A 15,140-nucleotide genomic window follows, 5' to 3' on the forward strand; every position below is an offset into this window, starting at 1 on the left:
TGAGCAGAGAAGGGGACACTATGGAGGGACAGTGAAACCACACCCACTTCAGAGAAAAGACTCAACTCACTGAGCCTTTCAATTTTGAGGCTCTAGGAGCGACCGGTTTGTCAGAGCACAGGAGCAGTAGAGAAGAGGGCGTCTGGGAAAAGGAGGCTGGGGCCTCAAATGTCCCTGTGAGGAGTTAAAAGCTGATTCCCTGGCCCTGTAGAGATTCCTGACCTGGAAGCAGTATCACCAGCAACGCTTTTAAGAGGCACTGATATGGGAGAGGTGTGTGGGAAGACCATGGGGACAAACCGAGCAGCACGAGACGGAGGAGAGGGCACCCCGGCACCGCTCCTTCCCACAGTCTCCACGGGGCCGTTTGCACTGTCCGCCCAGCCACAGCCAAGTGAGGAGGCTAACCTGGCACTGGAGCTGCTGGAGCTGCCAGAGCTGGAAACGATATCCTCTGCGGTGGGCAGAACAAAGCCTGCCAGGTTCAGAAGGTCACGGATCATCTGGCCTTTGATGCTGATGTCCAGCGGAGAGTTGGAGTGGAGGCTTTGGGGAAAGGGTACAGGGAGGAGTCAAACTGTTTCCGGCTATGCGCCCAAAGTCAGCGCCAGCCCTGTGAACAGCCTGCCTTCTGGGCTCCTGAGCACCAGCATGGGGACTTCTTGCCCCACAGATCATGAATAACCTCACCCAGGGTGGTTCCTAAGGCTTTCATTTGCCAGCCAGGGAAAAGCATGCAGGAGGGATCAAGTTGCAACATTAGAAGGGAAAGAGGCTACAGGAAGGGCTCTACCATGAGCACCGTGAGAAGCCCAGTTACCTCGGGGAAATGTTGACTTCCAGGACCCAGGGCTTGAGGTTCTCGTCCAGCATGATGTCAAAGCCAAAGAGCTCATGGCAGCTGTATGGCCGCCGCACGTACATCTTCAGTAGGCTGGTCACATAGGGCTCTGACCTGGTCACAGGGAAGACCAAGTATTCAGCTCATATCTTCCCAGAGGGACCCACCTAGAGCTGCCCTGACAAGGGAGTTGCCCAGAGATGGGAGAACAGAAACAGCTCCCAAGAGATGCCTCTGATCTGGAGCCAGCTTCTGGAGAGGAAGTTCAGTAGAAGAGCAGAGTTCTAGCCACTCCATCCTACTCCCTGTTCTCAGAAACTGACACACAGTGCAGTCAATGTCTGGGGCACAGCAGTGTGGAGGCCCATGAGAAAAGGGGGTCCAGTGGCAAGCCCCACAGCCAGGGTGGCAGTGTGACTCACGAGATGATGGTTTTGACAACAACGTCCTTTATCTTCTCCCAGATGGCATCACTATTGACTCCCTTCTGGCTCAGGTAGTTCCACAAAGCCTTCAGCGCCCTGCAAAACGGGGGAGGGGAGGGGAGTATCTGGAGTTATATTCTATGAATGGGTTATGAAGAAAAGAAAAAGAAAAAGGAGTAAGAGGACCAAAGTAATTTTCTCCATGTCTCTTCTTAGATTTTAAATTAAGAAAGAGAGAAGTATGGATGGAAGTAGACTGCTTCTGAGCTGCCCAGGGCTTATGCAACCTTTGGGTTTTCCACCAGTCTTCCACTGACCATGCCCCCAAAGCTCCCCAAAGCCCAGAACCCTGTGTGCCTCCAGGCCTCTGCTCAATGGGGACCCAGCCTGGGTACCATTTGTGGCCCTGGCAGGCCGTTTCATCTGCATTGGCCTGGTACTCGGCATTCTTTTTATTGACACTGTAGTTGGTCAGGTGCATGAACTTGTTGCTGAGGCTCTTCATGGAAGGGGAATACCTGCAAGTGAGGAGAAAGGCAGAGGTGAGACAGGGAGACACAGCAGGTGGACAAAGGCCGAAACATCTTCCCAAATCCCGAAGAGATAAAGGCCAAGTAGACCAATCTTTTCAGATGCACAAGAGCCAGAGCAGTATGTCTGTTGGCAAGGTTTCTAGAACAGCACAGCTCCTTTATCCTGAGCAGCTCACAAAACTCAGGGAAACAGTTTACTTATGTTTACTAGCATCTTATCAAAGGATATGATAAAGGATACAGATGAACAGCCAAGTGGAAGAGAAGCGTGGGACAAGATATGTGGGACTCATCTCCTCCATCCCACCTCTGGCAAGAAGATGCACCCTACATTCAGCAAGGTAGAGGAACTTCTCACTTCCTATTCCCCATGTGACAATTTGATTTATAATAAGAAACTTAACACGTGTGTGTCTGCCCCTGGTTCCTGGCACAGAGCTCCTAAATCCCTTATAACTTCCTCAGTGAGAAGTGCACTAAGAACATCTTTTGACTAATATTTGGTCTTTGACCCCAATTCCTGAAACCCTTGTCATTTCCTGGGTGATAGGAGTGTCTTGTGTTCTAATGAGGTGACTCCGGATGGGTTCCTGGAGAAGGTCTGATGGCTAGAAAGACCAGGCCATGATTTGAAGCCTGGAATTTTCAACCCCGCCCCCACCCTTAAGAGGGAGAAGGGCTAAAAACAGAATTACCAAACAACATGCCCACATGATGAAGTCTCCATAAAATCCCAAAAGTATGGGGCTCATGTTCTGGGTGGGTGAGCATGTGGTATATGCTGGGACAGTGGTGTCCAGAGAGAGCAGGGGAGCCCCTGCGCCCCTTCCCACACACATTGCTCTGTGCATTGTCTCTTCTGACACTTTACCCTGTTCTCTTCCACTTGGTTGTTCGCCTATAACCAAACTTACCATCTCCTTATATGATGAGCTGCTCCGGCAAATTAATAGAGCCTAAGAAGGGGGTCCCAGGAACCTCTGACTTATAGCTGACCAGGCAAGGAGCAGAGGTGGCACCTGGACTTGGGACTGGCATCTGAAGCAGGAGGAAGGGGCAACCTTGTGAGACTGAGCCCTGACCTGTGGGACCACACCCCCGGGGGGTAGACAGTGCTAGGGTAACGCAGGTAGACAATGCAGGATACTCAGCTGGTACTCCAGAGAACTGCTTCATGTGGGGAAAAGCCCCACACATTTGGTGACTGGAAGTTTAGAAGTGAAGTGGTGTTCTACGTAAAAGGAGACACAGAAGAGGAAAGGAAGATCGGGTTTTCCGGAAACACCCCTCCTTTTCCTCTGCCAACAAAACCCACCAAAATGTGCTTTTATTCTGCTTGGCATCCTCTAGTTTCTCACTCTTTCAGGAAAACAAAACCCAGAGCCATCAGGGTGAGCCTCACCACTAACACGTACTTGCAATCACCACTATCACGTACTTGCAACTGGCAAAGCGGACAAGTCCATCTGAAAAGAGGTAAATCCGGAGGGGATCGTAGGAGGTGACGTAAACATAGATTCGCAGATCGAACTTGCTGCCACTGATGAGGTAGGGTTTGTGTAGATACCTAAATAGGGAAAGGCCAGCTTTAGGGACATTGCTCAATGAGACAGGGCTCAGTGGGTAAAACAGCAAAAGCCAGCAAGTGAGCAGTCTGAGAGATAAAGACCTTCAAACAGCTGCTGAAGGAGGTCAATGGCTGGGAGGGCAAAGGGCAGAAGAACACTCTAAAAAGAGAACCTCCAGGCTGAGGCCACAGGAAAATGAGCGGTGGGATGAGAGCTGGAGACAGGCTCACCTCTGTACCAGGAGGGGCCTTCGCTTGGGGAGCTGACTCCACTTGTGAATGACCTGGATGCCAATGCCCCGGGCTGACGCTGGCTAGAAGTCAAGTGGAAAGGAGGAGCTGAGATTTGCTGCTGGCCCAATACGCATTGTTCCCACTCTCAGACGGCCCCCACCCACTGGGATCCACTTACAGGCTTAACAATCCACTTCTGGCGGCTGCCGCTCTCCCAGGCTTTGCGCAGGAGCTTGGCATCCTGGGGCAGGATGAAGGACTGGGGGAAGAAGCTGAACTCCTTCTTGCCAAAGCGGCTCTGCATGCGAGACAGGTTCCGCCACAGTCGGTCCTTTCGTCCAATCTGGAAGGAACCTGGGAAGTGGTTTAGCTACAGAAGGGACAAAGGGTGAGAGCAGGGAGAGAGCTTGGGTGAGGCCAGGAGGGAGAGAGCAAGATTCACAGTGCCTTCCCAACTTTCTCAGCGACATCATGAGCTCTTGATCCATCTTACCATCACCATCTATTAGTAGTAGAGTGAGCACTCACCAAAAGATGATTAAAACAAATAAAATACACCAAACTGTAGTGACCCCAAGAAACTGACAGTTCACAAACAGCCAAAGAACAGTGATTAAGTCAGACATGATATTTCCCTGAAGTGCAAAGAAAAGTGTTTGAAGTCTTTTGCCGTGACAGCTGCAGGGCAAAAACAGGAAGGCACCTGGACTTCATTAAAGTCTGGGGACAGGGACTCCTTTGCTGCAACATGAGACCAGAGTCCTCTTTATACATATCCAGCTTGGAGGCACGGAGGCAATGCACAGTAGTCACAGGAGAAGCACAATTCAAAGAAACAGATGCCACATCTCAAGACACATCAGAGGAGAACGGGTCTTTGGGGTGCCTGGAGCATTGCCACTGCACTGCTAGAGGTATGTGATCCACAAGGGCCCCACTGCCCCCTCCTCTCGCACCATCTCCACTCTGCACACCTTCCTGGCTTCTCCACAGTCATCCTCCTCTTTCCCTACTGCCCACACCAACCTCCTCCTGCCTAGTCCAAAGTCCAGGAGAAGAGTTCCCCACAAAGGACCCCTACCTTCTGATGCTCCCGAATGGATCGGAAACTAGGAGACTTCATGTGGTGACCCCAGCAGCCTAGCCAGTCGTCATTTCCTGCAGAAGGCACATCACAGAGTCAGTCCTGCTAGCAGCTCAGACTTCAGGACAGAGAGACCTAGGGGCCCCAGAAATACCACTGGGCCTAGGCTCAGCTCCCAGTGTTCTAAAAGTCACCATGGAGCTGTCCTACATGAAACCCTAGGGTCAGGAAGAGAACAACAGCTCTCTGTCTTCTAATTTTGAGGAACAGGCTCCAGCCCAGAGAGATTTCAGCCGTCTTCCTATTAAGTGGAAACTCCAGAACAGGATCCCCACACAGCAGGAGGTATCTAGGGTTTCCTCCTGCCCAGAGCCCATCCATTGGGGCAGAGGACAGGATCGAAGTAAGGCAGGTAACTCACTCTTGCTGATTTTGAAGTGGGACCGTCCAATGGTCTGCTTGACAATGTTGGGAGTCACTGTGCTCATCTTCCACCGGAGCAGCTTCCTCTGCTCCCAGGGAAGTTTCTCCACTGGGGAAAGGAAATGGGGGGGGGGGGGAACAGCAGGAGAGTCTGGGTTAGAAGAGGAAAGGTGGCATTGTTGCACAGGAGCTTGGCATCCTAGGCAAGACAAGTCACTAAGGATTGTTCTAGGCCAGAATTTAAAAGGAGTCCCAGTTTTCTTAGTGGGAAAAAAGGGCGCTGCATGGGACTGAGGAACACTGAGAGGAGGGAGGTTAAAAGGCAGAAGAGACAAGGTTAGAGGACAAGAATGCAGCATGAGATTATGGGGCTGACAAGGGTCAGCTCAGGGAAAGAGAAGGAAAAGTCTCCTATATTGGACTGGTGAACTATGAAGGAGGCAGAAGGATGACAGTGAATACCAAAAGGGCCATTCTGGAAAGCCCCTTCCACCCTACTGCCACCCCTCCCAACTTCGCCAGCATCCTTCTCCTGGGGGCACTCCTGGGCTTAGACACTTGGCCAGGTTTACCTCTCTCATCCCGGGTGCCAAAATAGATGGTAGGGGGCACGTTGGGAAAGAGGCTGTAGATGAGCGCTGGTCGGACCACTTTCTCACTGGAGAGGGGTTTGGTCAGAATCTCTGCACAGCTCCTAGGATGCAAGACAGACAGATGTGTGGAAGAGAAAGAGGAGGCCACAGCCCTCAAGTGCTATTACTAGGTCATTTTTTGGCGGGGTGCTGTCTTCTACATCATGATTCTACAAAGACAAGTACTTGGTGATTATTTCACAAACAGTAATCCATATTAACTCCATTAAATGTCACCTACAGACCAGATTTCCCAATACCTCCTTCTGTGATATAGCTCAACATTTCTGGTGAGAAGCCACAGGTGGGGGAAGCCCCTGGAAAAGAGCGGTTCTGAGAGCAGGTGTGTGACTGAACAAAGAGAAGAGAAAACAAATGGTATGGATAATCAAAAAGAAGGAAGAGCAGAAAAGACCAAAGACGTACAGAAGGTTTTAAAAAGAAAAAGGAAAAAAAGCAACAGAAGGAAAAGAGAGTGATCCTTCCAAATCATTTTATATTTAGGTTAATCTGAAGATATGCAGATGATTAATGCTCCTCTCCGTTTTGGAAATGATTTGTGACATGGGTTTTTTTATGTAACACTGTGGTAACACAGATCTGGGAATTTGGGGCAGTAGGCCATGGAGTCCCTACTGTTGCTCCAATGATGGCTCGGCCAAGACTAGCTCAAGGGATCTCTAAAAAATGGACATCTCAACTCCATATCCAGTACAAGTGCAGAGACCCAACCATTTCTTTAAATAGCACTGGCAAAGGAGAAAAGAGTTATTACTCTCTTTACGGAGCTGTTCTGATCTACAAAGATTAGTATTTAAAGATTAATCTTTAGCTTATAAAGAGCCATTGTGCCTGTTATTTTGCAGCACAATAGAAATAGGCATTAGTATGGAAAACATTTCAGTGTTTTAAATACCAAAGGTTTTTTTTTTTATTATTTAAATAAAATATCAAAGATTTTTAAAGAATGCTGTTGGGTCAGGTTAAATACTAATTTTCAGTAAAATAATTCCAATGAATTCAACTCTTAATTCCTCATTCCAAAATATTTTATTTCAAAGACTTTTAATTTATGGAGTATTAGAATTTAAGATTGTTGAAAATCAAGGAGAATGAGGTAAGATTTCAGAAACAAAGACAAAATAGGAATGTAAAATGGTATAGCCACTCTGGAAAACTGTTTTGGAAGTTTCTCAAAAAACAAAAAACAGGCAGGGCACGTGGGTGGCTCAGTCAGTAACTAGGCCATGATCTCAGGGTTGTGAGATTCAGCCCCGCATCAGGGTCCGCACTCAGTGTGGAGTCTGCTTGGAACTATTTCCCCCTCACCCATTCCCCTGTGCTCCTCTGCCTGTTGCACATACATACATACATACATACATACATAAATCTAAAAAAAAAAACACTCCTGGGATCCCTGGGTGGCACAGCGGTTTGGTGCCTGCCTTTGGCCCAGGGCGCAATCCTGGAGACCCGGGATCGAATCCCACGTCGGGCTCCCGGTTCATTGAGCTGCTTCTCCCTCTGTGTCTCTGCCTCCCTCTCTCTCTGTGTGTGTGACTATCGTAGATAAATTAAAAAAAAAAAAACAACAACAAAAAAAACACTCCTGGTTGGCTCTGTCGGTAGAGCTTATGACTCTTAATTTCAGGGTCATGAGTTCAAGCCCCACGCTGGATGTAGAAGTTATTTAAATTTTTTTTTTTTAATTTTAAAAATATATGGACATGATGACTTACAGCAGCCTTATTCATAAAACCCCAATCTGGAAGTAACCCAAATATCCTTCAACAGCTAAATGTACTGTGATACATCCACACCATATAACACTGCTCTGAAATAAAAAGGGATGAAGAACCTTGATGCACGCAACAATCTGTATAAATCTGCAGTGAATACACAGTATAAAAAAAAAAAAAAAAAAGCCCATCCCTAAAAGTTACATATGGCTATCATTCTATTAGTATAATATTCTTGAAATGACTAAATTATGTAACAAATTAGTAGTTGCCAAACATCAAGGAGGGAATAGTCATAGGAGGGAAGTAGGGGTGGCTATTAGGACAGCTGGAGGGATTCCTGCAGTGACGGACATATCTGTATCTTGACTAACATTAGTATCTGGGTCATACTATATGGTACTGGTTTTGCCAGATGTCACCACTGGGGGACATTTAGTAAAAAGTTTAGGGGATCTCTGTATTATTTCTCACAACTACATGTAAATCTATAATGTCTCAAAATCAAAAGTTTAATTTTAGGGCAGCCCGCGTAGCTCAGTGGTTTAGCGCCACCTTCAGTCCAGGGCATGATCCCGGAGTCCCGGGATCGAGTCCCATGTCGGGCTCCCTGCATGGGGCCTGCTTCTCCCTCTGCCTGTGTCTCTGCCTGTGTCTCGCTCTGTGTCTCTCATGAATAAATAAATAAAATCTTTAAATAAAAAAAAAAGTTTAATTAAAAAAAAAAAAGGTGTAAAATCTTTGTTCGCTGCCTCTCAAGAGTACTGGACCTATCTATCATCTTCAAGAGGCCTGGCTTCTGGTCTAGCAGTGTTGGAAACTATGACCTCATAATACTTCTCTGGTCCTCATTATCCACATCTGAAAAAAGAGACTGGACTTAATGACCCCCAGTTCTAAAATTAAATGATTCTTAGAAAAAAGAATATGAAACAGGAAAGGCAATAAACTAGGTAAAGAAACAGAGATAGTGTTTTCAATGACCTCTCTGTAATTGTCAACTTTTCTATAATAAAATACATAAATCTCTCCCAATTTCGGAAAAAATGATTTTAACAATCCAAAAGTATTTTAGTGATCTTTAAAATGTGAAGTAGTTTGGAATTCCTCGACCTCCATTTGACTGAAAATCCATGTTTTAAGCCTTATATAGAAAAGAAAGTCTGCACATCTTGTAAGAGCTAAATTAACCAACAAACAAAGTATAAGCAAATACCTTTTGTGAATTTTGTTAGAAAGGTAAGTTAAAGGGTTGGGCAGCTGTCTCCAAGTAGGTCTCAAGACAAACCTAGAGCACTGGTAAGTATGGAAAAGGTGAGACTCCAAGTCAATCACATGTTAAATGTCCTTCTCTTATGGACAGCAGAGGTCCTGAGTCAACATTCAGATGTACCTTTGTTTTTGGAAGGAGGACAGGTTACTGTGCTCAAAGTAACAGAACTGAGGCACCAGACTCAAGGTACCTATGACAGGATTTCTATCCACCCTCAAAGAAAGACCTAGAAAGTATCTCTTCACTTTCCAAAGAGCTCTCTCCCCTCACTGGTTTAGAGCTCTAACATTGGTGCAGCTGCTGCCACCATCACACTCACAGGGCTGCAGCTTGCCTCGTCCACACTAACCAAGGCACGGAAGGCTCCTGATCCCCTTCACTTCAGCTGAGACACAGCAGACACAAGAGAAAAGCCAGCCAAGTGCTGTGTACGACAGGTGTATGTAAGCCCTGACACGTACAGCTAGAGTTTTATTCTGTGTGAAAAACGAAACTCACCAATGGTCAATACTTGTATTTTGTTTTTGTTTTTCCAGAAGTTATTTTTATTTTATTTTTTTATTTTTTATTTTTATTTTTATTTATTTATGATAGTCACACAGAGAGAGAGAGAGGCAGAGACACAGGCAGAGGGAGAAGCAGGCTCCATGCACCGGGAGCCCGACGTGGGAATCGATCCAGGGTCTCCCGGATCGGGCCCTGGGCCAAAGGCAGGCGCCAAACCGCTGTCCCACCCAGGGATCCCCCAGAAGTTATTTTTAAAAAGAAAAAAAAAAACTTTAATGTTTAGTACTTTGGGCGGGTGTGTGTGTGGGGGTTCTTTATAGTATTTAATAGAATACAATGAGGCAAGGTTGGAAATAGTGAGGGGAACAATAAAGATTATGTTGAAGGGTGTTAAATACCTGAAAGATGGCATCTATGACCCTTCGGCAAGTTCCAAAGATCTTTAGCACAATGACGTACCCTGGTTCATAGTAACTTCCTCACAGTCCTGCATTCCTTGCCCTCCCCCAACCCTCATCTCAGTCATGCAACAGGCTCCAGCCACTTTTTCTGTAAAAGAAGGGCCTATGTGAAGAGGCTGGCATTTTTGGTTCCCTAGTGAGAGATGGATCTTGCTCAGACTCGACCAAGAGTAGTCAAGAAAATAATCTAGGTTTTAAGCTGGAGGATTTTTAATTCAATTTCAATTTTATTCAATTCAATTCAATTTTATTATTAAGGTCAATGTCAACCTTATTTCCCCTAATAACACTAACCTCAGAAAGAAGCATTTCAAAAAGCTCCAGTGAGGGGCATATGTATCTCAGAACTGCATCTGACAGTGGGGCACGCTGATGATGCAAGGTGGCAATTACCCTCATGTGGGTGGCCAAATATCATGTTTCTCCACTGACTGCTTATCAATCTTCTAAGCACTTCTTGAAATCCTTTTCTTTTTACTTGAACAATTTCTTGGAAACTAAAGGCCAAACCACAGCCTAAGAAACATGGTCCTATTTTTAAGCCCAATTGGTAAAATATGCTTTTGGTCCCTTCCACTGGTCCTTGTTTGAAAAATAAAAGTCCCGAATGTAAAAATCTGGTAAAAAATGAGTTATAGTTAACAGGGCCATTAATTATGCTTCTGGTCCCTTCCACTGGTCCTTGTTTGAAAAATAAAAGTCCCGAATGTAAAAATCTGGTAAAAAATGAGTTATAGTTAACAGGGCCATTAATGACTTAGGTGATTAATCTCTTCATAATTTTTTTAAAAAATTTATTTATTCATGATAGTCACAGAGACAGAGAGAAAGAGAGAGAGGCAGAGACACAGGCAGAGGGAGAAGCAGGCTCCATGCAGGGAGCCCGACGTGGGATTCGATCCTGGGTCTCCAGGATCGCGCCCTGGGCCAAAGGTAGGCGCCAAACTGCTGCGCCACCCAGGGATCCCTCTTCATAATTTTTTTTAAGGATTTACTTATTTATTTGAAAGAGAGAGAGAGAGATCGAGCGAGTAGAGGGTATGTGAGGGAGACAATCTTCAAGCAGACACCCCGCTGAGTGCAGAGTCCAAAACAGAGCTCGATCCCATGACCCATGAGATGATGATCTAAGCTGAAACCAAGAGCTGGACACTCAACTGACTGAGCCACCCAAGTGCCTCTCTCTTTATAATCTTAAAGAGACTGCAAATGAGTACCAACGATGGACAGTACTCACCGAGAGATCACTGCTACTGACTCACCAGTGGAGACAGCACTGAACGAAGAGCACTCAGAGTCTCCTGGAGGGGAGAGAGCAGAGAAGTTCCACTAGGAGAGGCTGCTACTCAAACTCACCAAGCCTAGGCAGCTCTTCCTTGGGACATCTTGGCTCAGCCTTCCTGAAAAGCCAGGAACATCACCCTGCCACCTTGTACCACCTTCTGTGAGCTTGGCAGCAGCACGAAGAAAACGACACTGGTGGGCAGCAGGGCTAGCGAATCAACTTCCCAGAAACCACGACCACCCTAAGACCCACAGGCAGATGGGGATGGTAGGTGATAAAGCAAGTCAAGGTCCCAGTCAGTATATAACTGTCAGGCCCCTCCGTCTCAGGTGGTGACCACTTCCCAGCTGGAGGGGAGAGAGTCCCTTACTCACCTTCCTCCTCTTCATTTTCATCATGGCTACAGCAGTCCTCCAAACCATCTACTAGCTCTTCTTCTAGATCTTCAGCCTCACCCAGGTCTGGCTGGAGGTCTGCAGCTGAACTATAAGAAAGAATCATGCCCCCACCCAGTCCATGAGAGAAGTCAGTTAGATTCTCATTCCTTCGTCACCTGCCAGTGTTCATCTCCCCCCACTTGCCAACCTGCTGCCTCTTGCCTGGATCTCATAAGTCCTCTCGGCCTCAGAGCTTAGGTCTAGTCACAGCTCTTCAGCTCTATAGCCCCTGTTGTGCAGAGAGGCACTTTGTCTCCCATCTTTGAAATCCCTCATAGCACTTCAGTGCAAAATTCTACATGCGAAACACCATTAGTGAATGGTCATTGATTTCAAGGGTCCCTAGACCTCTGGGAATTCAAAACAAGGCCTCGGTGGACCAAGGTTCCAGAGATGTATCAAAGCACAAGAGAAGGAACCCAGTTTGTATATGCCCTAACTCTGAAATGACTGTCAAACAAGGAATGACAAAGTCTGAGTTGGTTTGGAATTAAGAAAAGTCACAGGCCCCAACATGTTTGGTATTATTTCTTCCTGGTTATAACCTAAAGCAGGGTCAACAAACTCTTTCTCTAAAGGACTAGGTAGTAAATCTTTTCAATTTTGTGGGCCAGTTTGTTGCACCTCTACCCGTGTGTAACAGGAAAGTAGCCCCAGTTAGCAGTGCGAATGAATGAGTGAGGCTGTGTTTCAATAAAACTTTATTTATAAAAGCAGGCAGCAGCCAAGATTTGGCCCACATGCTGGTCTAGTTTGTCTACCTCTGCCCTATAGTGAAAACCAAAATTCCAGGACAGCCAAAAAAATAAAACCAAACCTTCAGAGACTTAGGTTCAGTGCCACCAAATTACGGCATATATGTTCTACTGCTCTAAATGAATCATAAACTTTCTCTAACTTACCCGATATCCCTGGCAGGGAAGTCCGGTCCTCTGGCTTCCGTAGGCCCCTCCTTCCCAAGTTGGCCCAAGTGGATGGAAGAGAGGCGGGTGGCCACATCAGCTACACCCAGGGGCTGAGGAGGAGCAGGTGGCTCAGGAGTTTTGTCTTCTCCGGGTGGTGGGGAGTCAATGGCAGATCCACAGGCAGGGCTGCAGCTGAGCGCGCTGGCATGTGAGGCAAGGAGGTGAATGCTGATGCGTTTGGTACAGAAGACTGTACCGTCCAGCTCCAGGGCGTCCGAGGGGCTGGGCAGGGTCCTACTGTTAGCTCCAGCATCCTCCTGGGGGAACTGCTGGCCTACGGTGGGAGGTTTCCACTGCCGGTTCCTGTTGAGGAGCTCACACTGCAAGCTGGGGTTCATGAAACGAGATTGTTCCAACTGGCAGCCTTGCCTTGGCTTCTTCTCAAAGCCTCTTGCGGCCAATTTCCTCACCGCCTCAGTGAACCGAACCTCCCTGGTCAGAGCCTGAGAAACAAAGTTGCCATCCAGGCCACAAGGATGTGGCTCTGCTCTAGTGGCTAAGTTACTCCGGTTGTACTGAGGAGAGGCAACACTGGTGGTCAAAGTGTCTAAGGAGCTAGGGGCAGAGAGGGTGCCAGGGGCAGGGGCATCATCTAGGACAGCGCCATGGCTCTTGGGTACCTTGTGTTCGACAGGCTGGAGTGCACAGTCTCCGGTGCCCCCCGAATGATGCCAGGAGACAAGATGGATCTTGGGTGAGGATACTGGCTTCAGGCCCTCTGTGGCCTGCGATAAAGGCACTTTAGTGCTATTTGGCCGCATGAAGGAGTTGTTATTTAGCATGGGCTTGTAGGAGGAGGAGAGTGGAGATGGGATCTTCCCTGAGATGGCAGCAGCCAGGCACTTCCCCGAAGGGTTCTCCCCAGCCGCTCCCAGTGAGAGGTACCGATCTGTGGACGAGGACGCCATGGGCTGGGCCATGGGGGACACCGTGAAAGAAGGGGCCTTATTGGCAGTGAGTCTGACAGGGAGGCCCTTGTGAGGGAGAGAAAAAGGTCTTTTTTCCGGCAGGCTTGAGCGCAAGCAGAAAGACTCCAGCTGCTGGTAGGGTTTGTGCCTGTGGCTGGAGCGGCGGTACAGCAGCGTGCTGCTGAACAAGTCTGGGAGGGAGCGCAGGTAGCAGGAGCTGCCGTGGCCTGCGATGACAGCTGAGTGCCCCGAGCTACACAGAGTGCCCGGGCAAAAGAAATAGGCTGGCTGGGGTGGGACACCCAAGACGCTGGGGCCCAACCCTGCTGAAAGCGTCCCCACGTGCTTTCTCTCCAGCTTCCAGATTGGCTTCACCTGCTGATGGGCCTGAGCCCAGGCTCTGCCCTCAGAGGCTTTCTCCGGTGGTGGGGCAGGCGCCGTGTCTGAGGGGCCGCTCTGCTTTAAGCTGTTTCCCCGGCGGAGGCCAATATCGTAGTGCTCTGTTCTCGCTGAGGCCATGAGGGGCCCCCATCATGGCCACATGGCCTCGTGGCCCAAATTGGAGAAGGTGCCCCGCACCTCCAGGAGTAGCAGCTGCATCCTTGAAATCCGTCAGCCTGAAGGGAAGAGAAGCCATTGGGGATGTTACAGTTCCAGGAGGATGGACGCCGTGCTACTGGGGGCCTCAACTAAGCAACAGAGCCACACCTCATGTTTCCTGCTGCCCTCAGGCCATCAAAGCCAGCTTCATCAAGGACTGGGAGTTTAAGACTACTAATGGGTCTGCTCATGTGTCCCCACTCCCTCGAGCTCTGCTCTCGTTCCAAAGAACAATACAGCTGTCTCACCATCCATGACTTCACTGAGTGGCTTTCTTTTCTCTCCTAACCCTGGTGTGGCTTGAAATAAGGCAAGGCTGGGGGTGCCAGAGAAACCAGCCAATATCTTCCTCCTCACCAACCAATTCTGAAAGGTCAACGGTCACTAGAGAAACATATTTTACATCTACTCGTCCCTGACCAACTCTCAGCAGCCCCTGCTGTTGTCTGCTTTTCATAGCGAAGTGTGACAAGTCAAGATATAAGCAGAGAATTCCCCTGCCAACCTCTGGAGTTCACCTGAGTTCAGCTGAGACAGTGATTTCACCTCTTCAAGCATCTTGCCAGCTATAGGGACTTAAATCCCATCACACATGTTGGTGGGGGGAAAAAAAGAAACAAAATGGAACTGGATGCCAACATTATTTTACTTAAAGTGATCTTATTTCCAGCAGCCACAATGGGCCAGGAGAGTTCAGGGAATAGAACATAAGGGAAGGAGGAGGAGGATCACCCCAAACCTCAGATGTCAGTTTGGGCTCATCTCAGGGGGGAGGGCCTGTCTTACACGTTCCCTCATTCAATGTTTCCTCTAAAGCAAAACCTCTGAACCAGCCAGTAATTCTGAATTCCAAACAGTCCATTAAGCACGGTCATTTACTGTCTAAATCAAAGTCATAAAACCATCTTCAGTTTTCACAAATGACAAAAAACAAGACTCTTCTATAAGAAGTCATTCATCTGGGATAATTCTGAATGGAATCCTGGCATCCTTACCAAGCAAGCAATTTTGCAATGGCTAGGCAGAAAGAATTAGCAGAGAATTTTTTGGTTCAAGTTACTTTTAAAACACAAACTTCGATGGGGAGAGGACCTTGTATCTTGATGAGACTAGCTACCAAGGAAGACCCCCGATTTCTGTCTATATCTCTAGGAACTGTGGGTGTCGTCTCTGCACAGAAAGCCTGCAGAAGCCACATGATGTCATCCTCTTTTCCTGCGAAGGAA

At 47.8% G+C, this 15,140-nt stretch overlaps 1 protein-coding gene across 2 annotated transcripts in view; it reads right to left on the minus strand.

The window, feature by feature from the left end:
* The window catches only part of TTLL4 (tubulin tyrosine ligase like 4), a 36,416-nt gene that overhangs the window by 3,529 nt on the left and 17,747 nt on the right, over nt 1–15,140 (minus strand). For both annotated transcript variants that reach the window (XM_072813343.1, XM_072813344.1), the window contains exons 2-14: nt 12,344–13,931; nt 11,379–11,488; nt 10,957–11,020; nt 5,680–5,801; nt 5,106–5,216; nt 4,682–4,758; nt 3,779–3,970; nt 3,598–3,680; nt 3,238–3,366; nt 1,662–1,784; nt 1,264–1,362; nt 821–955; nt 409–546 (exon numbers count right to left, since the gene is read on the minus strand). In XM_072813343.1, the coding sequence (XP_072669444.1) occupies nt 409–546; nt 821–955; nt 1,264–1,362; nt 1,662–1,784; nt 3,238–3,366; nt 3,598–3,680; nt 3,779–3,970; nt 4,682–4,758; nt 5,106–5,216; nt 5,680–5,801; nt 10,957–11,020; nt 11,379–11,488; nt 12,344–13,833 (2,873 nt within the window). In that variant the 5' untranslated portion in view covers nt 13,834–13,931. The remainder of the gene's footprint in view (nt 1–408; nt 547–820; nt 956–1,263; nt 1,363–1,661; nt 1,785–3,237; nt 3,367–3,597; nt 3,681–3,778; nt 3,971–4,681; nt 4,759–5,105; nt 5,217–5,679; nt 5,802–10,956; nt 11,021–11,378; nt 11,489–12,343; nt 13,932–15,140) is intronic.

Source organism: Canis lupus, chromosome 36, assembly GCF_048164855.1.
Source record: "Canis lupus baileyi chromosome 36, mCanLup2.hap1, whole genome shotgun sequence".
In the NCBI taxonomy this organism is placed as follows: Eukaryota; Metazoa; Chordata; class Mammalia; order Carnivora; family Canidae; genus Canis; species Canis lupus.